Source organism: Calypte anna, chromosome 10 (genome assembly GCF_003957555.1).
Source record: "Calypte anna isolate BGI_N300 chromosome 10, bCalAnn1_v1.p, whole genome shotgun sequence".
NCBI classification, from domain to species: Eukaryota; Metazoa; Chordata; class Aves; order Apodiformes; family Trochilidae; genus Calypte; species Calypte anna.
Window position 1 is genome coordinate 21,481,940 of NC_044256.1, and position 24,181 is coordinate 21,506,120.

A 24,181-nucleotide genomic window follows, 5' to 3' on the forward strand; every position below is an offset into this window, starting at 1 on the left:
GGTGCCAGGCAGTACCCCAGTGGGCACTGGCACCTCTGTCCATCCCACCACACCAACCACCCCATCTCTGAAAGCCCCAGGCTGACTCTGAGGGGTGGCACCCCCAGCCTGGACATCACCTCCCTTCACAGGGCCTGAACCCCCTCAGTCCTGTTACCAAAAAGCTGGGACATGTGTCCTGAGCTGGGCGAGACCCCCAAACTGAGGGTCTTGGTTGCTGCAGGCAGCAGCCCTGGGTGGTGGGATGAGATAGGAGTCCTGGGACAGTGCCAGAGACATGGCCATGTCACCGCATTGTCCCCTTCTTGAGACACAGAGCCATCAGCAACCCCAGGAGTACAGCCCTGCTGTGTTTCAGTTGTTTTTCACCTCGGTTTGGAGCACTGTTCTGCAGCAATGCTAATAAATTCAATTTATTTAGCCCCTCCCATGCTGCCCTCCCCCCAAAAACCATGCTGCCACCATGTGCCCTGGGCCAGTGAGGTGTTTAATGGTTGCTGGCATGGCTTGTAGGGGGGTACATGGATCAGTACTGGACAAACACCCCCCAGATCCCACCCCCTACCCCAGCCCTACATATCCTGGCTAGGAAGGCTTTAAAAACATTTGATAGAAAACTGCTTATAAAAATTACTGGACTGTTCCTGAGCCCTTCTGGTGAGCTGGTGGCACCGGGTCCTGTCCCTTGGAGTGACACCGAGGCCAGGTGGCCCCCACACCCCCCCTCTACTTGCCCAGGGCTTTGTCCAGGTTGTTCTTGATGGCGTCCAGGAAGTCAGTGGTGTTCACAAAGTGCTCGTTCAGCTTCACACTGCAGGGGCAGAGAGGGGATGGAGGGGTCCTGTGGCCAGGGGGCCCCTGCCCACCCCCACTGCAGGCCTGGCTGTGGGGGCAGAGCCCCTCTGACAGCACAGGATGCAGCCCCTGTGTGGCTTCAAGCACGGCCAGACCCCATCAGCTGTAAACAGACACCATGAGTCCTCCCCTGGGACTAGCCAGTGGCCACCCACCATGGCCAGCTGGCCCTCATGGCCAGTGGCTGCTCCACCCCAGAGCCACACGTACTTATCAAGGCCGTGGATGCAGCTGGCGAGGTCCTTGGTCATCGTCCCGCTCTCCACCGTCTCCACACAGACCCTCTCCAGTGTCTGGGCAAACCTGGGGGAAGCAGCACGGGGCACAGCTCCAACACCCAGCGCTGCAGACCCCCCCTCACCCTCTGGGGTCCCTCCTGGTGCCCCCACCCTGCTCACTTGATGAGGTCGGGGTTGGAGTCCAGCTTGCCCCGGTGCTCCAGGCCCCGCGTCCAGGCGAAGATGCTGGCGATGGGGTTGGTGCTGGTGGGTCGGCCCTGTGGAGAGGGGGGCTCAGCAGGCAGCTCGCCACAGGACCCCCCGCCGTGGGCAGTGCCCACCCACCTTCTGGTGCTCCCGGTAGTGGCGGGTGACAGTGCCATGGGCTGCCTCTGCCTCGATGGTCTTCCCGTCCGGACACACCAGCACCGAGGTCATCAGCCCCAGGGAGCCAAAGCCTGCAGAAGGATGGGTGGGGGTCCTGGGTGGGCAACTGTGGGCAGCCCACCCCACAGTACCCCACACATCCCCAGCCTGCCCCACGCCACACCTTGGGCCAGGATGTCAGACTGCACGTCCCCATCGTAGTTCTTGCAGGCCCAGACGAAGCCGCCCGAGGACTTCAGCACCTGGGCCACCATGTCGTCAATGAGCCGGTGCTCATACCAAATCTTCAGCTTGCTGAACTCTGTCTTGTAGTGCCTGGGGGCCCGGGGTGGGTGTCAGCTGTGTCCTGCTCACACCCCTCGGCATTGGCCTCCCCAGGAGGGGCAGCCCCCCATAGCAGCTCTGCCCCCCAGCTACTTCCAGCCCATACTTATCAAAGATATCCTGGAAGATGTCCTTGAAGCGCCCATCGTAGGCCTTGAGGATGGTGTTCTTGGTGCTCATGTAGAGGGGCCACTTCTTCTGGATGGCATACTGGAAGCAGCTGTGTGCGAAGCCTGAGATGGACTGCAAGGGAAGGACACAGGCCCCCGTGGGACTCCCATCCCACCAGCCTGGGGACAGGTCCCCCTGCCAGGGATAGCAGGGCATGCTGGCCCACGGGAAACCCCCATGCAGCCCCCAAGCCCCCGTTACCTCATCCGTGTTGTACATGCCCATGCCCACACCTCCACCGGGGAAGCTGAACACCTCCCACTCCTTCACCCCGCTGCCGTCCTTTGGCGTGAAGATCATCTTGAAGGTCCCTGACTTGCTCACCACGAAGTCGGTGGCTTTGTACTGCGAGGGGCAGAGCGGAGCATCAGGCAGGGTCTGGCAGAAGCTACCAGAGCCCCCGTGCTGCAGCCCCTGTGCCGGGCTCACCTGGTCACCATGGGCATGCCTGCCGATGGTGATGGGCTTGGTCCAACCGGGCACCAGGCGTGGGATGTTCTTGCAGATGATGGGTTCCCGGAACACCGTGCCCCCCAGGATGTTTCGGATGGTGCCATTGGGGCTCTTCCACATCTTCTTCAGCTTAAACTCTGGGGTACACAGAGGTGAGGGACCCCGCCCACCTACTACCTCCAGCCCCCCCCTGCTCCTCTGTGTCATGGGCTAATGCCACAGCTCACTGCTGGGCAGCCAAGGAGGGACAGCCAGCATAGGCTTGTGACCAGAGAGCTCAGACTGTCCCCAGCCCCACACTCACAGGGTCTCCAGAGCTCCCCCAAGCCCCCCTGGGGTGTGGGGGGAGGCACAGTGTGCAGCTCCCAACCCTCCAAAGACCTGAGCCATTGAGGGGAGAATCACTGCTGACCAGGGGTCCAGGCACACACAGGGGGCTCAGAACCCCTTTCCCCCTGCCCACCTTCCACCCTGGCCTCATCTGGTGTGATGGTGGCACACTTGACAGCCACACTGTACTTCTGGGTGGCCAGCGCCGAGTCTATGGTGACCTGGTCATCCGTCTTGTCCCGGTGAGGAAGTCCCAGGTCAAAATACTTGAGTTGGACGTCCACGTTGGGCAGGATGAGCTGGGGGGCCCAGAGAGCGTCAGGGGGGGGACGGTGCAGGGTGCCCAGGGAGCAGCACAGCCAGCCCTGGCTCCCAGCCCCAGCTGCTGCCCTGGGACCATTCCCCTTGCCCTGGAGTGTCCTTCCTTTCTGAGACTGTCCCCCCTGCCCATCACAGTCCCCCCTGCCCAGGACGGTCCCCCCTGCTCAGGATGGTGCCCCCTGCCCAGGAACCCTTCACTTCCAGGTCCCTTTGGAAGCTGTTTCTGTTTTCACCACCTCCTTCCTGCAGACAGACGATGGAGAGAGGACAAACGGGTCGGACATGGCCTGCCCAGCCCCTGTCCAGCACCCACCTGCTCCACTGCTCCCCAAGCAGGCCCTCCCCATCACCTTGTCCTTGATGAAGGCCCAGATGATCCGTGTCATCTCATCTCCATCCATCTCCACCACTGGGTTGGCCACCTTGATCCGCTTGTTGGCATCTGGGGAGCAGTGGGACTGGGTTAGGGGTGCACACCCAGATCCACAGCTCATCACCTTTTTGGGGACAGGTGATGTCCCCTGGGGACCACGAGGACCTGCTTGGGTGCAGAAGGGGACAGGGACTAGGAGGAAACCCCCCCAGGGGTCAAACCCGGCTGTGGGTTAGGTTATAAAACCCCACGTGGGGCCGGGACCGGGGGCAAACCCCCACCCCCCCCGGGTGCAGCTGGGCTGGAGAACACGGTGGGAGTGGGATCAGAAGAAAAACCTCCTGGAGGCCAAATGTGGCCGAGGAGCCGGCGGGAAAAGCCTGCGTGGGACCGGGACTGGGGACAAACCCCTCTCGGGGCTAGACCCAGATTAACGTTGGGGTGCAAAACCTGCCGTGGAACTGGAACATGAGCAAAGACGGGGGTCAAACCTGGCTGCGTGTGGGGCTGCAAAACCATCGTGAGACCGGGAGCACAAGCACACTCCCCCCCAACCCCCTGGGACCAGACACGGCTGAAAACGCCCCCGTGGGACTTAGAGCAAATTTTTCTGGGGGTCAAATCTGGCTGCGAGTCGAGCTGCAAAACTCCTCGTGGAACCGGGACCAACCCACGCCCCCCTCCTGGACCAGACTGGGCTGCTAACCCCCCCCTGTGGTTGCAGCAGCCTGCAATAACCATAACCGGTTGCAATCCCCCCCCTTCGCCCCGGGCCCGGCTATAAGCGGGCATTACAGCCCTAGATGCAACCCCCCCACAAAACCCCTCTTGGCGGTCGGGGGGTCGCCCCCTCTGACACGGGTGGTTAACCCCCCCACACCTCCAAGACCACCCCACTCACAGTGTCGTCGCTGCCCCACGGCGGTGGCGGGGAGGGGGCAGTGGGGCAGGAGGCCGAGGGCGGGGGCGGCGCGGAGGTAGCGGGCGGCCATGGCGGGGCGCGACGGGGCGGACACGACGGGGGAGGTGGCAGCGGAGCGGGGACGCGGTTCGCTCCTCCCCGGGGCGGTGCAAGCCCTGACCACTCCGTGGGGCCCCGCGAGGGGCCTCACGGGGTGGTCTGGGCCATTGCTTCATCCCCTCCCCCATCACACAGGTTGGGGAGTGTCTCACAGCCCGCCTCGGGTGGGTGAAGTGGGGTAAGGAGGTGACACTTGGTGCTGGGCGCCAAGGCACGAGGTGATCAGTGAGGCAAGGATTATCTTTCAGCGGGGTCCTTGGGCAAGGGCGGGTGTCACGTGTGCCCCTCCCCTTCCCACCCCTCACATTTCATCATGTGCCCCCCCAAAGACTGGCGGGCATCCCACCACGTTATGTGTGCCCCCATAAACATTGTGGGTATCCCCCCTCGACATGTGTGCCGTCAAAAACACAGTGGACATGCCCATCTCTGCGTGGTGTGGGGTGCAAGGACTAAGGCGTCTGACGGTGGTCCCTGTTCCATATCTGGTGGGCCTGAGGGGGACACGCAGGTTGTTCCCACGGCTTGGAGAGGGTTCGTTTTTTCCCTACAGAGCATCGAGCGATGCCACATGCGGGCAGCGCGACCCGGGGACTGGCACTGCCACCATTCCCCCTGGGGCGACTTTCTCTGATCCCAGCACGGAGGAGATTGCGGGGGGTGAGGGGGGTGGGGGTCATGCACCCGAAAGAGAAGGCCGGGGGAAGCCAGGCGGCGTGCTGAGAGCCACTGGCCCCGGAGGTTCTGCTGTCCCTCTGGCACTGGCCAAGCCCAGGGCTTTTTTTAGCCTCGAGGGACAGTCAGATCCCGCTCTCGGAGGAAAAACAGCCCCGCCGGAGCTGGCAGCCCCCCGGCAGAGGGGCTGGGGGGAGCGGGGGGAGGGCCGGGCATTCTGACGTCTGCCTGGCTTTAACATTAACCAGAGCAGAAGCCGCGGGGCTGGGGGCTGGGCTGGCACCCACTGCTGCGGGGCGGGGCGGCAGGGTCCGGGGCGTCCCTGCTGCCCCCCCCGTGTCACCCTGCAGGACCGGGCAGTGTTGCCCCCCAGCAGGGCAGGGCCCGTGGGGGCTGCCCTCGCCCCCTTCCTTCGGTCAGAGCCGTCCGGTGGCCGCGGCTCCGGCAGGACGAGGTCAGGCCAGCGCGGCAGCTGTGACCCCCCCTGAGGAAAGTGGCCATGTGGCATCGGCCCAGGAACCGGCTGCCCTCGGACACAGCGGCCATCCCTGGCCCCAGAACAGTCCACACGCCCCAGGCCGTTGCCAAACCAGCTTCCCCCAGCGTTCTGGCCCCGCAGGGGGGGAATCCCAGATGGCTGGGGCCGAGCTCTGGAAAGTAGTATGTCCCGGGAAAGCTCTTGCTCCTGCGGGTTGGGGACACCGAGAGCCCCACCAGACCGTGAGCAGGGACCCGGAAAGGAGTGGGTTCTGTCCAGGCATGCACCCTGCAGGCAGTCCCACACCCTGTTTCCGTGTGTGACCCCCGAACACGGAGCTCCCCCCACGGGCACTGCTCTGAGCTGCTGGCCTGTAGGCTGGGGGGCTGCATGGTCCCCCGGGCAGCTCTCTGCCCCCCAGGGGCTGCCAGGCTCTGGTGTGGACGGGAGCAGGGGCACAGCCCTGCCACCACCCTCCCGCCAGGCCCTGGGGTGCAGGGAGCAGACAGCTGCCTGCTGCCACAGATCAGTGGCATGGCCAAGGGCTGCCTGTGCCGCAGAGGGCGAGGTGGCAGGGCTGCTCTGGGGACACGATGACACGTCGGGCCGAGCAGCCGGGAGCTGCGGGGGGGCTGCCCGGAGGGGCAGACGGCAGCGCTCGGGAGCAGGAGGAAGGATGGGAATAGCACAGCTGGGAAGGGTGATCCGGGAAGGGGACCGCAAGGCCACGGCTGGCTGGTCCTGGGACCCTGCCGGGACCCCTGCCAGGACCCCTGCCCGGCCCCCCACTCCGCTCACCCCTCTCTGCATGGCCACCTCCTGTCCTGCCCACCCCTGCCAGGGCCGTGGGCTCCTCTCACACCCCACGGGGGCAGCATGCCCACCCTCTGCTCTCTCTTCTCAGGCTCCAGAGCCGCTGTCACCCAGCCAGGAGCCTCCAACTCCCAGCGTGTCCCTGTGGGGACGCCTGGAGCCGTAGGCTACCCAAACCGGAGGAGAGCCGTGTGTCACCCCATCTGCCCCGAGCCTGGAGCCGCCCCAAGGCTCCTCGGGCAGAGTGTCCCTCACCCCCCGGCCACTCCTGGAGACACGTGCAGCCGCCCGGGGTGTCCCCGCAGCCACCCCACGGGACACTGTGCCCGCCCCCAAGGCCACGCTGGCTGTGCGGGGGTTGACCGGGTGGCACGCCGCCGGCCAGCTGGGGATGGGCCAGCAGTAGCCCAGGACCACCATCACCCCCTTATCCCTTGGTGCCCCCCTCCCCTGACGCTGAGCCACGCCTCCCCCCCTAGCTTCTGCACCCCTAAACTGGGGCTGACCCCCCCGAGCCAGGGCCAACCAACACCCCAGCCCCCGGACCCCCGCTGCTGGTGGCAGAGCGGAGCGGTGGGGGCGGTCGGGCGGAGCGGCCCTTCCCTTTGTTGCCCACGGCGGGCGGAGCAGCCGGAGCCGCCCGGAGCCGCCCCCGCTGCCGGCGGGTCCCGCCGCCGCCGAACGGTGAGAGGCAGGGGGGGAGTCTGGGCGGGGGTCAGCGGGCACGGGAGATGCGGGGGGTGCGGGCACGGGAAGAGGGAGTGGTGCGTGTGCAAGGGGCGGCTTCATACGAGTGGGGGGAGGATGTGTGCGGTGGACGCGGGGGGGGGCGGCGTGTGTGGGAGGGAGTGTGCTCGTGTACGGGGGGTCCCCGATGGAAGTGTGGGCGGGGGGGTGGCTGAGAGCCGGGGAGAGTGCGTGCCTGTGCATGTGTGTGAGTGTGCGTGTGTGCACGTGAATACGTGTGTGCACACCGGGTGCAGGCCCTCCCGGGGTGGGGGCGCACTGGAGCCCACCCCGCAGCGTAGGGCTCCCGTGGGGTGTTCCCAGCCGTGTGTTTGCCGCCTGGGGTGTGTGCAGCACGTCAGCTCCCTGCGTGTGTTTACACGCGTGTCGGGGCGCGTCATGCGGGGCTTGGGGTGCGCGAGGGCATGCAGGGAGCTCTGGACGCGTGTGCTCGAGGCCTTGTGTGCACACACAGGGTCAGGCATGGGGCACGCGTGTGCGCTGTGGACATGCCCTGGACCCTTGCAGGGGGCACACTGGGTGCGTGTCTCAGGAGTGCTGCCCGTGACCCCAGGGGTCACGTATTGCTGGGCCAGGACCCCCTGGTTCCTGCTCTCCAAGGGGGGGTGCTCGCTGTGTTGCCCAGTGCCAGCGGTGCCTGACAGCAGCAGAGGGGGCTGCAGTTTCTTGGGCATCGTTTGGACACAGACAGCATGTGGGTGCAGGCAGGCGCTGGCACATATGGGGGAGCTGAATCCTGGGGATACCCCGTGGTCTTCATAGCCCAGCTCTGAGGCAGGGCAGCAGTAGGAGCAATGGGATGGCTGGTTTTGTGCAGTCACCACCAGTCTGGGTCCAGGGGCTGTGGGAATGGCTGTGTGTTGCCCTCAAACAGGCACCTGGGGATCCTGGCAGTGGGGTCAGAGCTGGCTGGGGTGCATGGGGGCAGCCAGGCTTTGTGTGGAGGGGCAGAGAGCAGACCAAGGCCCATGAAAAGCCCTTGGCTCAGGCAGGGTTCCCATGGGATGGGGAGGATGCCCCAAGGTCCATGTGGGGAGCCCACAGGAGGCTCTGCAGTGGGGCCAGCACTGGGCTTTGCTTCCCATGTCCCAGCCCATGTTCCTTCCCCTCATCCCAAGCAGGACCATTCCTCTGCTGGGGTGCAGTGAAGCAGAGCTGGCGTGTCCACACTGCATCCCTGGCATGCTGGCCACGGCTGTGCCATCGACTCCAAGGGGACACACACACTCCAGAGGGACACACGGCCATTGCTGGGCTGCTGGTGCTGCACAGCTGGGCTGGGGGAGGCCTGCAGGGCTGCGGGTGTATGTGCAAGCATGGGCTCATGCGTTGTGCAGTGACTCGGGGGTTCGGTGCTGTCTGGCAGCCAGTGGGAGGGGGCCAGGCTGGGGGCAGGTGGGAGAGCCCTGCAGGGGAGTGGGGGAGATGTGGGTTGGCAGGGAGAGCCTGGGCGCGTGGGCTGTGTGCGAGCCAGAGCAGCTGTGAGCAGGGGATGTGCATGCACTGCTGCCTGCAGGCTGCGGGAGCAAGGTGTGAGCACTCAGCAGCAGCAGCAGCAGCAGCAGCAGCGGGGTGCAGGCAGCAGTAATGGGGTGCTGCTCCTTGCAGCAGCACTCGGCTCCGTGCCCGGTTTCCCAGGCCCCTGCGGGAGTGGGGCGGAGGGCGCTGGCGTGGGAATGGGGTGCAGGAGCTGCCGCCCCGCCTGCCCGGTGACCCCGGGCCATGGGTTTTGGTGCTGCCCGTGCCCGGCCCCCCCGAGCGGTTTCCCCATCCTGGGCGGGCGGGCCGGTACCGGTGCGTGCTGGTGCCTGCTGAGCGGTGCAGGGCAGGACGTGGGGCAGGGTGCTGTGGGTGCCCCCGGCGCCGCCCGCGCTGGCAGCTGCGTGGGCAGGGAGGGGAGGAACGGGGAGTTTGGCGTAAACAGCCGGGCTGCCAGCAGCCGTGGGGAGTGACACGCTTAAAGGCACAGGCCCTGGCCTGGCTGCTGCCTGCTGCCTGCCGCTGCCCTGCCTGGGCTCCTGCCTGCCTGCCCCCCTCTCTGCCCCCCCATGTGTGGGGGATTCATGCCATCGCACCAGCGTGTTGACATGACACTCCTACTGCGCAGGCAATGGCGAGTCCCCAGAGTCCCCCAGGGACACACAGGGTGCTGCAGGGCCGTGGCTGCGGGGCAGGCGTTTGCCCCCACCCCATTCAGAGTGACCAGCTGGTGACGTAGAGTGCCCTGTCCTGTCTGTGGCATTTCCCAGCCAAAGGGTGCTGATAAGGTGGGGTGGAGCTGTCGGGGCTGTCCTTGGCCCAGGAAGGAACGTCGGCCATGGAGTGGGGAGGGAGCTGAGCCCAGGGCAGAGCAGGGGCACTTCCACCACCCCTAGGTGCCAGGTACACCCCACAGAGCCAGTACCATCCCACCGTGCTGAGTGGTCAGAGCCCCCTGCGTGGGTGCAGCCATCCCAGCATTGTGAGGTGCCCTTGTGCCTGCTGGGGGGCTCATGGAGGGTCCTGTCAGCAGGCTGGTGATGGGCTCTGGGGCCAGGGCTGGCTGGGCAGGGTGGCCTGGGGCTCTGCTGCCTGTGGGGAGGGCAGTGATGTGGTGGTCCAGGCTCAGGATCACTGCTTGCTGGAAGAGAGACCCTTCCCCCTGTTGCCATGGCAAAATAAGCAGCTGTCATTAATAATGAGTTGCCATGGCAACTGCTGGACGAGCGGGTGATTCCCTGGGGTCTGCATGCACTTGTGCCAGGGGGCTGCAAGCCCCACCCATACCCAGCCAGGGTACAGAGCCCACCATGGGCCAGGGCAGAGGGTTCTGCCCAGCAGCTGTAAGCCCAATGCCATCCTGCGGCTCTTTCATGGCTGTGCTCATCCCACATCCTGGGCGACAGGCCGGTGGGACAGGCAGGGATACTTGTGCCCCTGGCTGCTGCCCGGTGTGGACACAGAGCTGGCGAGCGTGTCCTCGTGGGGTAGGCTAGCACCCACTGCCCGGCTTTGCCGTGTCCCCTGGGAGCCCTTCGTGCCCTGGGGAGGGCAGGGAGTGCTGGGCTGTGCTGGGGACGGGGACATGTCCCACACAGAGACCCTAGCCCGCTGCAGACAGGGCAGCTGGGAAAGCCCAAAGCTTGAGCCGAGGGGTTGTGGGAGCAGTGCTGGGAGCCACGGGCTCCGCCAGCAGCTTTGGGGCAGAGCTGTCTCCAGGACAGACACCCCGAGACAGTCACCCCTGGGACAGACCCTCCCCCCCTAGTTCTTCCCGCTGTAGGGACACGAGTGTAGGTGCGGGGGACCCCCACTAGCATAAAGCACTGGTCCCTCCGTACCGCACCCAACTGTTGCTGGAGGGGGTGGGGGGCAGGGGGTCGGGGGCACAGCCGGCAGCCCGGGCAGGTCGCGGGGGTGAAGCTCACGGCACCGCCGTGCCGCGGGAGCGGGTCTGCGGGGCGGGGCGGGGGCGGTGCCGGCGGGGAACCGGCCGCCTCCTCTTCCGAGCAGCCCGCCCCGCCCGGGGCTCGGTGTAGCCCGATCGGTACCGGGCGGTGGGGCTGGGTACGGCGGGGCGGGGAGCAGCCCCGGGGTGTCGGGCGGGAGGTACCCCCCGGGGCCGGGCCCCGCCGCTCAGCCTGTCTCTCCCCGCAGGTCTGCAGCGCCCGGGCGGCTCAGCGGGAGGTGGCGGAGGCCCGGCCCAACCCAACCCGGCCCGGCTCGGCTCTGCCCGGCTCTGCCCGGCCCGGGATGGCGGCGCGGCCGGCGCTGCCCGTCTTGGCCCAGTCGATGCTGGCGGCGGTTCTGCTCTCGGCGGCTCCGGAGCCGGTCCCGCGGGTCAGCCTGCCCTACGGTGAGTGTCTGCCCCGCGGGGCTGCGGCGGGCTCCCCCACTCCCACCCGGGGCGGCTGAGCACCCCCCGGAACTCCCCCAGTCCCCCCGGCTCCCCACGCCGCGGGACAGGGTGGCCCCGCGTGGGAACAGCGTGTGACACTGATGGTGCTGAGGCTGCACAACACCCGAAGAGGGGCTGGGGGGGACGGCTGGGGCACACAGCGACACCGGGGGACACACAGCAGTGGGGTGCAGGGACTTGGGCTTGTGGCTACACTCCCTGGGCACTTGGGGGACCACCGTGGCCCAGGGGCTGGGGTAACTGTGCTCTCTGGGGACACGGGGGGATGCAGGGCAGTGGGGTGCAGGAGCTGTGGCTGGTGGCTGTGCTCCCGGGGGGACACGGGGGCGACACGAAAAAGTGTGGTGCAGGGTCTGGGGGGTGGTGCTCCCTGGTGACATGGGGACCATGCTGTGCCCAGCCTCAGGCTGCTCCCGCACCTGCTGCAGCCCCCCAGGGCTTGGGGCTGCACTGGGGCTGGGAAGGAGAGGCCCTGTGGGGGGGGCCTGGCCTGCAGCCCCACCTTGCCCTGCAGAGCTCCCCAGCAGCAGGGGCAGCAGGGTGGGCTCCAGGGCAGCTTGGGCTCAGCATCAGCAGCTGCAGGCCACAGCTCCTTTGTCCAGCGCTGGGGCTGTGTTTGGCAGGGGCCGCCCACATGTGTCTGGGCTGGTGGCTAAATCCAGCTGCCAGTGGCCCATGGAGCCCATCCCGTGCTGGCTGCCGGCTGGGCGGCCCTGGAGGGTGCCGTGGTTTGGGCCGGGCCAGCGCTGGCAGCGTGGTGCAGCAGCTGGGTGGTTCTTCGTGGTTCTTTGGTGTGGACGTGGCCCCACCACGTGCCCCCCCCCACGTGCCCCGTGACCACCAGTGTAGTGGCACCAGCAGCTCTGGGACCCGCTGAGCTGGGCGGGAGCCCTGGGAGCCATCGGGACAGCCTGGCTCGGCATCGTGCCACACGGTGCCACATGGCGTCGAACTGCACTGCCTGGCCCTGCCTGCGTGGACCTGTCCTGGACGGGCACCGCCTGCGGGGGCCACAGCTCACAGGCCTGAACCGGGGGTCCCAACCCAGTCCCCAGCACTGCAGGGGGCACGGGTGCATTGGGGCTCATGGGTGTTGGGCAGGAGGAGCAGGGAGCTGCTCCCCTGGGAGCGCTGGCTGAGCCTCCAGCAGGTTTGTCTGGAAGAAGCAGGTCTTGTCCTGACAGGTCCCTGGCAGCCGGCACCGGTTCCCGTGGCTCCCCAGGCCAGGCCAGCTCTGCAGGGCCACCCCTGCCCCTTGGCTGTGCTCAGCATGGGCCTGGCACTGGGGGGCTGCATCCCCCCCCTCTGTGCAGCACAGGTGCTGAGCTGGGGTGAGCCGGGTCTCCCAGGACTGGGGATTTGCCACCATGTCCAGTGGCATCTGGGGCTGGTGGAGTGACAGGGCAGGGGGAGAGGAGCAGGGTTCTCAAGCCCTGGCAGTGATTTGGATTTCACGGGGCTGGCAGAAGCCCCAGGCCTGTCCTGGCAGGGTCCAGGAGCCAGAAGGGGGTCAAGGCAGGTGGAGGTGTCCCTGGTGTGCGGGGTTCAGGGAGTTGGCAGCGTGAGTCAGCCCGACGTGTCCCGCTGACACAGCCGTGCCCGTCTGATTCAGGGCAGCTGCGGGAGGAAAGGCTTCCTGGGCCCGGCCACCCCTGCAGGATGGGATGGGATCAGCACCCCGTGACTCACCTGGCAGCTCTGCCCTGGTGTCTGGCACTGGCAGCCGTGGGGACTGGGGTTGGTGTCCAGTCCTGGTACCCATCCCTCCCTTCTGTGAGCTCAGGGGTCCCACAGGGCTGAGCCCTGGGGGGTTTGGGCACATGAGAGCAGACCTGGCAGTGCCGTAGGCAGGGCGGCTGCAGCGGGACCTGGGGCTGTCTCTGGGGCTGGGAGGAGCCCGTGCTTTGTACCGCAGCAACACGGGTGCTGCCCACAGGCTCTGTTGTGGCCGCCAGGGGTTCTCAGCAGTGACCCTGTGGGCAGAGCCAGACCTGGTGCTGGTGGCTCCAGGTGGGCACGGTGTGAAGCCGGAGCAGCAGTGCCAAGCAGGGGGGCCAGGAGCAAGCCATGGCCTGAGAAGCCCAGGGCTCAGGTGTTGCCCACACGAGGCCGTTGTCCGTGGCTGACGTCGTGGCTCTCCCTTCTTCCCAGACTCGGCTGAGCGGGTGGTGCAGCGGTTCAGGATGCCCGGAGTCTCCAACTACACAGCCCTGCTGCTCAGCCCGGATGGTGGCACCCTGTACCTGGGGGCCCGTGAGCTGCTCCTTGCTGTCAACACCAGCCACTTCCATCCTGGAGCACCGGCACGCAGGGTGAGCCCAGGACTGCAGAGACCCCAGGGCTGGGCTGGGGCTGGGCTGCCTCGGGCAGTGGGTGCTCAGCTCCACTGAGGGGGGGAGGATGTTGATGCTAGGGCAATGTTGGGGGGCTCCCAGTGACTGTCCCCTCTCTGCAGCTGCCCTGGGGTGCGGATGAGGAAAAGAAGAGGCAATGTGTGTTCAAGGGCAAGGACCCTCAGGTGAGCCCAGCTGCTGGTGGGGGCCTGGGGGCTGCGGCAGGGGCTGGTAGTGCCCACACTGGGCACTGTGCAGGCAGGGGTGCTGAGCGGGTCCCCTCTCCCCTGCAGAGGGATTGTCACAACTATGTCAAGATGCTGCTGCAGCTGAACAGCACCCACCTCTACACCTGCGGGACCTGTGCCTTCAGCCCAGCCTGCACCTACATCGTGAGCACGGGGAGTGGGGCTGCGGGTGGTCCTGTGCAGTGGGGGGGGTTCCTGGGTGCTGGGGGAACTGCTGGCTCACAGCCTTGTCCTTTTGCAGAACGTCCAGCACTTCAGCCTGGAACGGGACAGGTCAGGGAAGGTGTTGCTGGAGGATGGGAAGGGACGCTGCCCCTTCGACCCCGAGTACCGCTCCACGGCCGTCATGGTCGGTAAGGACCCCCACCCCAGACCCTCGCCCACTGTAGTTCTGGATGCTCAGCCAGGCTGAGCCAGGGCTGTGCCAAACAGAGCCCGGCGTGTGCTGTGGCGTGTGCCGGATCCCAGCGGGAGCGTCTCTTTGGCAGATGGTGAGCTCTACGCTGGGACTGTCAGCAACTTCCAGGGCAACGAGCCCACCATCTCCCGCAGCCAGGAGAGCCGCATCGCCCTCAAGACCGAGAACTCCCTCAACTGGCTGCAGGGTGAGGGGGACAGGGTCAGGCTGGAGTCTCCACACCCCATGGGGATGGGGCCAGCTCCAGTGACCATGCCGTGCTGAGTGTCCCTGTGTCCCCAGACCCCGTCTTCGTGGGCTCAGCATACCTGCGTGAGAGCTTGCCCGCCGGCAACCCTGAGGGTGACGACGACAAAGTCTACTTCTTCTTCAGCGAGACTGGCAAGGAGTTCGATTACTTTGAGAACACCATTGTGTCCCGCATTGCACGCGTCTGTAAGGTGGGTGGCACAGGTGTGCATGGGGGGCCGAGCCCGAGGTGTCGCTCACTGCTGGGGTGGGGGGATGTAGGACCACCCTGCACAGCTCTGGCCCCTGGTTTCTGGGCCCAGCACCCGTGGGAGGCCCCTCTGGGGCAGTTACATCTGTGGAGTGCCCAGCCCAGGGCTGTGGCTCGAGTCCACTGCTCCCACTGGCCCCGCTGGTGGCAGTGACCTGTTCCCATCTCTTCTGACCCCTCTCTGGAAAGAACATGAACCCCGTTCTCCTCTTGGGTCCCATATTCCTTCTCCTGGGCACCCATCACCTGTGCCTCCCTAATACCGGGTCTGTTCCGCCGGGGTCTCACACTGCTGCACAGACAGACAGACAGACTCCTGCTCTGCTCACCTGGCCCTGTGGGGGTCCCCATGGCATCATACTGTGACCCTCTGCACCACTCAGGGGGACCAAGGTGGGGAGCGGGTGCTGCAGCGACGCTGGACCACGTTCCTGAAGGCACAGCTGCTCTGTTCCCACCCCGAGGATGGCTTCCCCTTCAACGTGCTGCAGGACATCTTCGTGCTCACCCCGGGGCAGCTGCACTGGAGGGACACCCTCTTCTATGGGGTCTTTACCTCGCAGTGGTGAGCAGCAGGCAGAGCTGGGGGCCTGGGGGGACTCATTGGACCCTGACACAGGCTTTGCTTCTCCCCTCCCAGGAATAAGGGTGGTCTGGGCAGCTCTGCTGTCTGTGCCTTCCCCATGCGCAGCGTGCAGCAAGCCTTCGCCGGGCTCTACAAGGAGGTGAACCGGGAGACACAGCAGTGGTACACAGACACCGGCCCTGTGCCGGAGCCCCGGCCAGGCACGGTATGTCCCTCCCCAAACACCTGCCTGGGCACAGGACGTGGCACAGCCCCTCCAGTCTCCTGGTCCTGAAAGCCACCGCTTGCCAGCTGTGCGCCCTGGTCGAGCCCCCTCCTCTCTCCCCAGTGCATCACCAGCCACACGCGGCACCTGAAGATCAACTCATCCCTGCAGATGCCGGACCGGGTGCTGAACTTCATCAAAGACCATTTCCTGATGGACAGCCCGGTGCGCAGCCAGCCCCTCCTCCTGCAGAGCCGCCTGCGCTACCACCAGATCGGCGTCCACCGCACGCAGGGCCTCCACGGCACCTATGATGTCCTCTTCCTGGGCACAGGTGGGTATTGCCGTGGGGTGCCGATGGCAGAGGTGCCAGCACACTGCCTGCCTCCCACCTCGCTCAGCACAGCCCTTGTGTTTGCAGATGATGGCCGCTTGCACAAGGCTGTGCGCGTGGACCACGGGGTGCACATCATCGAGGAGATCCGCCTCTTCCCCGCTGGCCAGCCTGTTCTCCAGCTGCTGCTGGACCAGGACAAGGCAGGAGCTGGGCACGGGCACACTGGGGTGACAGGGGGACGGTGTGGGCTCAGCCTGCATGGGGCAGGTCCCACTGGTGGGCACGGGGGTGCAGGAGCTAATCCCCCTGCACAGCTCAGGCCCCAGAGCTGCCTGTTGACTGCCCTGTGTCCCCTCCCACAGGGTCTGGTCTATGCAGCCACCTACACGGCAGTGGCTCAGGTGCCCTTTGCCAACTGCAGCCTGTACCGCAGCTGCGGTGAGTGTGTGCTGGCACGAGACCCCTTCTGCGCATGGAGCCGGGGCGCCTGCCGCAGTGTCACCTCGCACCCCCCGGCACACCCCCAGTAAGTGCTGCACCCCTTCCTTCCCCCTGATGCCCCTCTCTTTCCCCCTGCACCCTGCCACCACCCTGAGCCCTCTCTTTTATCCCAGGCTCTGGGCGCAGGACATCGAGGATGCCGACACGGAGCGGCTCTGCCAGCTGCCCAACGCTTCCCAGCCTCGTCCTCGCGTCCTTCTGCCCCCAGGTGAGGTTCTGCCCCTGCAGCTGAGGCTGCTATTAGCCCAGTGCATCCCGGGGTCCTCCCTGCTGTCCCCAGTGTCCCCCCAGCCTTGCTGACATTCTCTCGTGGGTTGTCTCCCTGCAGCCTCAGGTGCCCCGTGTCAGCGGATCCAGCTGCCACCCAACGCAGTGCAGCCGCTGCCGTGCCGGCTGCTCTCCAACCTGGCGTCGCGGCGCTGGCTGCACGACGGGGCCCCTGTCAACGCCTCCTACCTGGTGCTGCCTGACGGGGCCCTCATCCTGGTGGGCAGCCCTGAGCGGGCCGGCACCTACGAGTGCTGGTCGCTGGAGGAAGGTTTCCGCAAGCTGATGGCCAGCTACTGTGTGGGTGTGCAGGAACTGGCCCTTGGGCCACCAGACCCCAGCAGGAAGGTGGCTAGCGGCCGGGATGCCCTGGAAACTGTCAGCACATCCCGGAGCACCTCAGCGGTGGGCAGTGCGGCAGCACGGCTGGATGGCAAGACCTACTGGACCGAGTTTCTGGTGATGTGTGTGCTCTTCGTCACCACTGTCCTGGTGCTGGCCTTCTTCCTCCTGCACCGGCACCGCAATGGCATGAAAGCCCTGCTGGAGCCCGGAGACCCCAGCCGGCACCAGAAGCCACCCCGCAAACCAGTGGAGAGCCTGCCCCTGAACGGCAGCAGCCTGCCCAGCACTGTGCCTGAGCACAAGGGCTACCAGGCCCTGCAGGACAACTACATCGTCAGCACCCCGGTGCACGAGCCCCCGGGTCCCCCACGCGCCTTCTCTGAATCGGAGAAGAGGCCCCTCCATGTCCGGGACAGCTTTGTGGAGGTGTCTCCTGCCTGCCAAAGACCCCGGGTGCGTCTGGGCTCTGAGATCCAGGACTCGGTGGTGTGACGGGGGACAAGAGCCGAGCCCTCACCCACCACTGCCTCTGCTCTGCTGAGCCTCTCCGGACTGGCCGGGGCCCACGTTGTCTGTGTGTGCATGCCCAGAGCCCGTGGCAGGACTCGGCTCCCCCGGACCTCCCCGGCCTTCGCCTCAGCTGCCCGGAATGGTGCTGGCAGCTCCGGGTACGAGGGTGCTCCGTGCCTTCCAGGGATGAGCGGGACTGTTCCCCTGCCCGGTGTCCCCATCTTGGGGGTGGGTGCAGTGCCCAGCTCTATGCAGAGGGCAGGAGGGGGGGTGGCCACGGCCCCCCATGCCCTGACTCACTGTGATATCTGGCTGCAGGACTTGAAGCCGTGTGCTGCAACCCCGCGGCATGTGCCGTGTCTCTGTGCTTGGTTCGTTTTTTCATACGTTGAAAATGTGAATTGTGTCCCCGGGAGGGAGCTGGGAGCCGGGCTGGGCAGCCCCCACATCCCCACGTGTGTGTGCAGAAACGTCTGTGGTTTTTATATAAAGTCCAGGTGTCTCCTTTGGACATGTGTGTGCTGCATGTCCCCATCCTGGGGACCATCTTGGTGTCCCTGCAGAGAGGAATGGTGTCTGGCTCGGACTGGGGGCTGGGGAGAGGCTGCCCCTGGCAACCCCTTCTGTGACCGTGGTGTTGTGCTGCCAGCCTGGGGCACGGGCCTGTCCTTGACCCCCTGTGCCAGCAGGACCCGGCTGGGTGGTGGGTGATGGCTGCGCCCTGCCGTGAGCTCTCGTGCCTGGGAAGCGCTGGCATCGCGGGGCCCGTGAGAGCCCTGAGCTCCAGAGTCGGCGTGTCGGGGCTGGCTCCCCCCCCAGGAACCAGCACTGCCTGGCTCCCGGCTGGACCCAGCTTCCTGCCCAGCCTGTTCTGGGACATCAAAAAAGCCACCGGAGGCGTCGGTTGGTGCCACGCCAGCAGACGTGGCCCCCGGGGCCGCAGGGGCACAGATACCATCAGCACCGCGGGGTTACGGGGCTGGGGGGCAGACCCGCCGGGGAGAGGGGGGATGTGAGAGGTGAGGGGAGATGGGCTGGGGCTCCTGCAGAGCCAGCTGGACCCTCGGCACCGCACTGGCCTCCCCCTCCCCCCGGCACTGCACCAGTCCCTGGTACAACTCGGGGGGGTCTCATGGCAAAGCCCCGTCAGAGCCGTTGGCCACTGCTGGCCGCGGGCCAAGGCCCAGCCAGTGGATGAACAGACACAAAGGGTTCCGGCGGGGGCCGCGGCAAAGGTACCCGCTGGCCTGCCCTGGATTTCCCTTTGTGCAGAGCTCTTTGTGTGGCCAGGCTGAGAACAGGCTCCGGGTTTGGAGGAAGGAGGTGGCCCACGGAAAGGGCTGTCACCCAGCGGGACTTGGGAGCCGTCCCCTGGAGCTGCGCTGGCAGGAGACCGTGTCCCCAGCACCCTGGTGGCAGCCGTCCCGCAGCAGTGCTGCAGCAGCCCCTCTGTCCCTACAGCGAGACAAAGGCAGCACAGAGTGGGGGTGAAACCAGAGCCCTTTATTTGTGTCCTGCAGGAGCAGGGGGAGGAAGAGGCCAGGGCGGCAGAGCAGCTGCTGAGCTGAGAGGCAGAGGGAAGAAGAGGAACAAGCCCAGAGTGGGATGAGACGAGGAAGGGGGTCGTGCTGCTGTGGGGAGGCATTGGGATGGCACAGCCACAGAGCAGCTGGGTTACTGCTTGGAGAAATGGATTCAGGTTTGGGTTATTGCTTGGAAAAATTGATCCAGGTTTGGGTTATTGCTTGGAGAAATGGATCCTGGTTGCAGCAGGGAGCTGCCTCCCCAGGAGAGAGCTCGGCAGGGGGGGAGGCAGCTCCCTGCCTTCTAAAGGAAGGCACAAATTGGTACTGAGGGCAGAGAGGGGCTGTGCTGGGTATGCCCACAGCTGAGTGCTGCACAGGGTTTGTGTAAGGCACTAAAATCCAATCCTGGGAGAGCAGAGGGGCTGCAGACATGGCAGCTGCCCTGAGCCCACCTCTGTGAGGCCAGGGGCGTCCTGCCCAAGGCACTGCGGCACAGCCATGCTGGTGAGGAGTAGCAGCCTCTGCCATACTGCTGGAAGAGGAAATGTCTGAGACCACGAAGAGCTGCAGCAGCCAGAGCAGTTCTACCAGAGAGCTGCAGGACTCTCACAGGACAATCTTGAAGGAGCTGCAAGAGACACAACAGGTTCTGCACCTCCTCACTGGATCACATGCGAGTGGTTTGCCAGCACCCAGTGCTGCAGGGAAGAAGCATTGCCCTGCGTGGCAGAGGTCTCTGCAGAGTGAGGAGAGGGAACTGCATCCCATGCTTCCCTTGTGCAGGGAAGCCTTGCCCCATTGCCACCAAGAGCTCTGGTCCACCACTGGCACAGTAACCAAGGTGGGCAAACCATGAGGACAAGCTGTGGTGCTGAAGGCCACCGTACCCGGCAAAGTCTGGGGAGCGGGAGATGACATGCTGGAACTCGGAGAGGTTGATGGTGCCATCCTTGTCAATGTCAGACTCCTCCAGGATCTGTAGGAGAGGGTAAGGTACATGGTGAGCTCTGCATGGGCTCACAGTGGCTGTGCAGCAGCCCATGCCCCACCTGATGGTCCTCACATTTTGGATGAGCTGCTCCATCTCCTCATCACTCAGCCGGCACTCCTCGCCTTGCCCTGTCAGGCAGTTCACCAGTTTCTCCAGGTCCTTTCTGTCCAGAGTCCCATCGTCATCAAAGTCTGTGGGGAGAGGAAAGTTACATTTTGGCAGGGCCACAGTGGCCTCGAAAAGTCATGAGTGCCTGTGCTCAGTTCAGCTCTGAAGCCCCTGCAGGCTCCACACCTCAGCTCTTAGTGCATGGCATCATGCCAGCCCAGTGGTTCCACATGGAATTCCTACAGGCTCCATCCCTGTGCATGCTCTCAGGACATTGCTGGCCCTCAGAAACAAAGATTCATACCTTCCCACCCGCCTGACGTGTGGGAACCCCGGGACATGGCATCTGCCCCCAGCCTCACCAAAGATGCGGAAGGCATAGTGGGATTTGATGTCGGAGGTAGCAGAGTCACTGAAGACACTCAGCATGTCAAGGAAGTCTTCAAAGGACATACTGTCGTCGTCTGAAGTGGAGAACACCCGGCAGATCCTGTGCTGGAAGGGGTTTGCCTGCCAACACAGGTCTGTCACACATGGCAGCACCATCCCTGTCCCTGAGCAGCCGGGATCCCAGGGATCCTCCATGGCACAGCCGGGATCAGGAAGCTGCTTTTTGGCAGAACTGAGGTGTGGGAAGCGAAGAGCTTCCCCGGGGTGACTGCTGGGGCAGCAAGTCGAGGGTAGAGCCACGGCACCGCGGCGGGTAAACCGGGCCCTGCCCAAACTCGCCCGGACCCCTGGAGCCCCGGCTGCCTGCCAGGCTCCGTACCCGCAGCTCCGGCAGCGTCAGGATCTGGCTCTTGGGAACGCGTGCAGAAAAGGCATTCTCCCTCTCCTCCCTTGGCAGCAGTTCACGGAACCTCTTGTAGGCACTTGAAGAGGCAAGAACAAGAGCGGCTGTGTGGGGGGAGCGGGGCGGGGGGCAGCCCTGCGGGCACGGCTGGTGCGGGCCCCAGCGCTGCTTCCAGGCTGACGGCCCCGTTCCCACAGTTCCCTGCCAGCTGTGCCCCAAGGGTGGCCCCGCACTGGCTCCCGAGACCCAGGCGGTGAGGGAGAGGAGCCGGGCTGCTGCCTGCCCATCCCTACAGCTGGGGCTTGGGGAAGGAGCTGTCTCCAGGCCGGCCCCGCTGCCATCGCCCCGCTCCTTAGGGCGGCACCCCCAGACCTTTGCACCGGGCCGGCAGGGAGCGGCCCAACGGGCACCGGTACCACAGGGCAACGGCCCCACGGCGGAGGCGAAGCCCCCTGTGGGACCAGCACCCACCTGCAGGCAACGGTCCCGCTCCCTGCCCCACAGCGCTGCCCCGCTCCCTGCCCCACGGCCGTACTCACAGCACGATCTCCTGCTTGCTCAGGAACGTCAGCTCCTGCGGGGAGAGCCATGGTTCAGCGCGGTGCACCCTGGAACCGGGTCCCTTGGCCTCGCGTCCCCCATCCCGCTGGGATGATCCCCCCCCGGTGCCGGTGCCGGTGCCGGTGCCGGTGCCGGTGCCGGTGCCGGTTCCCCCGCACCTGGTACTCGCTCAGGGCCTCCCGTGGCAGCAGGCTGGCCGAGCCCCCCATGACTCCCGCGCTGCTTCCTCTTCGCCCGTCAATCATCCGCTACCATGGAAACGCCCCGCCCACCAACGGCTCGTAGCCCCGCCCCCACATGTCACTCAGCCGCTCCCGGGGCAACACGGCGGTCACGTGGCGCTGGCCCCGCCCCTCTCCCGTCATGGCGGCGGCGGGCGAGGGGCCGGAGCCCGAGGAGTTCGTGTACGGGGAAGAGGAGCTGGTGCTGCCGGCCGCGGGATGGGGGGACGACCCGGGCTCCGCTCCCTCCCGCTTCGATCGGGCGCTGCTGGCGGGCTGGAGTGACCGGATGGCGCGGGGCCTGTTCCGGTACCGGCTGGGCCCGCTGCCCACCCGCCTGCTGCCCGGCCCCATGCGGCTGGTGGCCCAGCTGAACGCCCAGCGCGGCACCGAGCGCCGCCCGCCCCAGCTCGTGTGCAGCCTCCGCCAGCCCTTCGACCCCCAGGACTTCAACTTCACTCGCATACGTCCCGCCGAGGGGCTGCTCCGCCTGCGCCGGGCCGGGGACGGCGGCCCCGCGGCCCCCGACCCGCTCCTGGTGGCCATCAACGTCAGCCCGCTGGAGCGGGGACACGTCCTGCTGCTGCCCGACCCGGCGCGGCGGCTGCCGCAGGCCCTCACCCCCGCCGGGCTGCACGGGGCGCTGGAGGCCGCCCTACTCAGCGCCCACCCCGGCTTCCGAGTGGGCTTCAACGGGCTGGGGGGCTGCGCCTCCGTCAACCACCTCCACTTCCACGGCCTCTACCTGCCCCGGCCGCTGCTCGTGGAGTCGGCGCCCGCCCAGCCCCTCCGCCCGCCGGGCCGCCTCTGCCTCCTGCACCACGTCCCGGCCCCCGCCTTCCTCTTCTACACCGCCAGCCCCGCCGAGCTGGGGGCGCTGGCACGGGACGTCTGCCGGGCGGCGGAGCACCTGGCCGACAGCGGCCTGGCCTGCAACCTCATGGCCACACGGGGGGACGCGCCGGCGGGGGCCGGTGCCGGGCGGGGTCTGCGGGTGCTGCTGTGGGCTCGCAGGCCCAGCTTCGGCGCCAAGGAGAGCGCGGCCTTCAACGTGGCGCTCTGCGAGCTGGCGGGGCACCTGCCGCTGCCGGCGGAGCCGCTGTACCGGGAGATCACCGAGGCCGAGGCCCTGCGTGTCATCCGCGAGCCCCTGCTGCCGGAGCCGGAGCTGCTGCGCCTGGCAGAGGACCTGGTGCGGCTGCTGCCGGGATGAGCGGAGCGGGGCCCGGCCCGGCCCGGCCGTCTGGGGTCGGTACCGATCCCGGTACCCGCGCCCCCCCGCAAGGGGGCGCTAAGCAGCAGCGGGGCTGCGCGGCTGCTGGCAACGTGACTGACGGGGAGGCGCTCTGGCCCCGCCCCTGCCGCTGCTGCCTCGTCGCCATGGCAACGGGGCGGACCCCGGCAGCGGGCACGATGCAGAAGGGCGGCGACGGGGGGGGCCCGGCCCCGGGACCCCCCCCGGAACCTCCCCCGCAACCCCCTTCGGAGCCCCCTCCGGGATCCTCCTCTGGCCAGCCCGCTGCCCTCCAGCCGCGAAGGAGGCAGAGGAAGCGCAGGTGGGCGGCGGGCAGCGGGCTGCCGAGCAGGCCGCAGCCCCCAACAGGGCCCGCAGCGGCTGGAGTGCGGTCCGGCCCGGCCCCGAATGGCGGTGTGCCGGTGTGCCGGTGTGCCCTCTGCTCCCCAGCCCCAGCGGCTTCCTAGGGCTCTTCCGACCCGGACAATAAACGCTCTTTCCCTCCACTTGTCCCAGTAATCCCAAGCGTGACACGTCCGGGGCTGGGCCCACGCTTGGTGCCCTTCTCACCCTGTGCCCGGCCCCTGGTGGCTCCAGATCAGACTTGCCCATTCGTCTTGTGGAGCACAAGCTGCCTCCCGCACACCCTGGAGAGGTTCTGGCTGATCACTGAGTAGCCACTGTTATGTTGTCTCTCACTTCCAGTGTCCCCACCATCAACCTGACCAGCTGCAGGTACGAGAGCGGTAAGTCCGAGGCGCTGCAAGGTCTCCCTTCGGATCAGCCCACCAACAACAGATCCCTTGGGTGCCCTGAGCCAGGGAGGAGAGCCAGTAACCAGTTCCCACACCACGGGTTTTTTTTGGTACATGCATTTACTGGTTCAATGAGGCCAAAAGTGCCACAGCAGTTCATGCCTGTGGCCACCCCGAGCACCTGCACTGTCCAGGTATGCAAAATAGGTGAGAAGGGTTAAGGGTGGTGTCAAGGCAGAGGTGCCTGTGCTTGGGAGGGCTGAAGTGAGAGCTCCAGCTGCTCAACGTGCAGGACTGGTGCCAGGAATTTCTCCCTTTGCCTTGTCTCCAGTGGTGAGCTCCAGGGAGCTCCTCTTTGCTGCATCATCACCAGGCAGACACTTGATGGATGTTATTAGCCAAGCTGCTGATGGCTGTCCTGGCAGTGCAGCCACACTGTTGAGGGTCACAGCCTGGCTGTCTGGGCAAGGCAGGCAGGGTTTGTTGGGCACTGCATGTTCCATGCTCAGGCAGTTTGGTGATGGAGGTGGTGTGGCACTGACCTCCATCATCTCCCCAGCCCAAACTCAGAACTGGCATTAATTACCATCCCAGCAGCAACCCTCTGCTCCCCAGCTGGTGTGTTCTGCTGACAAACGCATTCCAAAGAGGACACTCATACCTTCAGAAGACTTGATTC

The 24,181-nt window shown here is 66.2% G+C and overlaps 4 protein-coding genes across 4 annotated transcripts; 2 read left to right on the top strand and 2 right to left on the bottom strand.

Annotated features, from left to right (window-relative positions):
* Positions 1-469: 469 nt before the first annotated feature.
* Positions 470-4,455, bottom strand: IDH2 (isocitrate dehydrogenase (NADP(+)) 2). Its single transcript, XM_030456791.1, has 11 exons — positions 4,334-4,455; positions 3,410-3,501; positions 2,872-3,037; positions 2,385-2,545; positions 2,157-2,300; positions 1,891-2,027; positions 1,624-1,775; positions 1,419-1,531; positions 1,254-1,351; positions 1,066-1,158; positions 470-811 (listed from the first exon to the last, which is right to left on the bottom strand). Exons 1-11 carry the CDS (start codon positions 4,422-4,424, stop codon positions 727-729), a joined length of 1,332 nt encoding a protein of 443 aa, XP_030312651.1. The 5' UTR covers positions 4,425-4,455; the 3' UTR covers positions 470-726.
* Positions 4,456-10,807: 6,352 nt separating this feature from the next.
* SEMA4B (semaphorin 4B) lies at positions 10,808-17,822 on the top strand. Its single transcript, XM_030457346.1, has 14 exons — positions 10,808-11,001; positions 13,216-13,376; positions 13,520-13,582; positions 13,691-13,789; positions 13,887-13,998; positions 14,134-14,250; positions 14,346-14,503; positions 14,946-15,127; positions 15,203-15,353; positions 15,477-15,687; positions 15,775-15,890; positions 16,053-16,216; positions 16,305-16,399; positions 16,520-17,822. The coding sequence occupies exons 1-14, from the start codon at positions 10,899-10,901 to the stop codon at positions 17,293-17,295; spliced, it is 2,508 nt and encodes an 835-aa protein (XP_030313206.1). The 5' UTR covers positions 10,808-10,898; the 3' UTR covers positions 17,296-17,822.
* Positions 17,823-19,204: 1,382 nt separating this feature from the next.
* On the bottom strand, positions 19,205-21,550 carry CIB1 (calcium and integrin binding 1). The gene is made up of 7 exons (XM_030457430.1): positions 21,451-21,550; positions 21,271-21,305; positions 20,708-20,810; positions 20,301-20,448; positions 19,903-20,021; positions 19,727-19,815; positions 19,205-19,467 (listed from the first exon to the last, which is right to left on the bottom strand). Exons 1-7 carry the CDS (start codon positions 21,535-21,537, stop codon positions 19,446-19,448), a joined length of 603 nt encoding a protein of 200 aa, XP_030313290.1. The 5' UTR covers positions 21,538-21,550; the 3' UTR covers positions 19,205-19,445.
* A 91-nt stretch (positions 21,551-21,641) lies between these two features.
* On the top strand, positions 21,642-22,854 carry GDPGP1 (GDP-D-glucose phosphorylase 1). The gene has a single exon (XM_030457048.1). It carries the CDS (start codon positions 21,656-21,658, stop codon positions 22,724-22,726), a length of 1,071 nt encoding a protein of 356 aa, XP_030312908.1. The 5' UTR covers positions 21,642-21,655; the 3' UTR covers positions 22,727-22,854.
* Positions 22,855-24,181: the final 1,327 nt, after the last annotated feature.

What these genes read in the sequence shown, in the direction of transcription:
- IDH2 (XM_030456791.1), bottom strand. Translation starts at nt 4,424, where the DNA reads ATGGCCGCCCGCTACCTCCGCGCCGCCCCCGCCCTCGGCCTCCTGCCC. An exon ending in TTCCAGGATATCTTTGATAA is followed by an intron (nt 1,776 to 1,890) that starts GTATGGGCTGGA and finishes CCGGGCCCCCAG; the next exon opens with GCACTACAAGACAGAGTTCA. An exon ending in GTCTGACATCCTGGCCCAAG is followed by an intron (nt 1,532 to 1,623) that starts GTGTGGCGTGGG and finishes ATCCTTCTGCAG; the next exon opens with GCTTTGGCTCCCTGGGGCTG.
- SEMA4B (XM_030457346.1), top strand. Translation starts at nt 10,899, where the DNA reads ATGGCGGCGCGGCCGGCGCTGCCCGTCTTGGCCCAGTCGATGCTGGCG. An exon ending in GGGGTCTTTACCTCGCAGTG is followed by an intron (nt 15,128 to 15,202) that starts GTGAGCAGCAGG and finishes CTCCCCTCCCAG; the next exon opens with GAATAAGGGTGGTCTGGGCA. An exon ending in TCGCGTCCTTCTGCCCCCAG is followed by an intron (nt 16,400 to 16,519) that starts GTGAGGTTCTGC and finishes GTCTCCCTGCAG; the next exon opens with CCTCAGGTGCCCCGTGTCAG.
- CIB1 (XM_030457430.1), bottom strand. Translation starts at nt 21,537, where the DNA reads ATGATTGACGGGCGAAGAGGAAGCAGCGCGGGAGTCATGGGGGGCTCG. An exon ending in CTATGCCTTCCGCATCTTTG is followed by an intron (nt 20,022 to 20,300) that starts GTGAGGCTGGGG and finishes CTCTCCCCACAG; the next exon opens with ACTTTGATGACGATGGGACT. An exon ending in CGCTCCCCAGACTTTGCCGG is followed by an intron (nt 19,468 to 19,726) that starts GTACGGTGGCCT and finishes TGTCTCTTGCAG; the next exon opens with CTCCTTCAAGATTGTCCTGT.
- GDPGP1 (XM_030457048.1), top strand. Translation starts at nt 21,656, where the DNA reads ATGGCGGCGGCGGGCGAGGGGCCGGAGCCCGAGGAGTTCGTGTACGGG.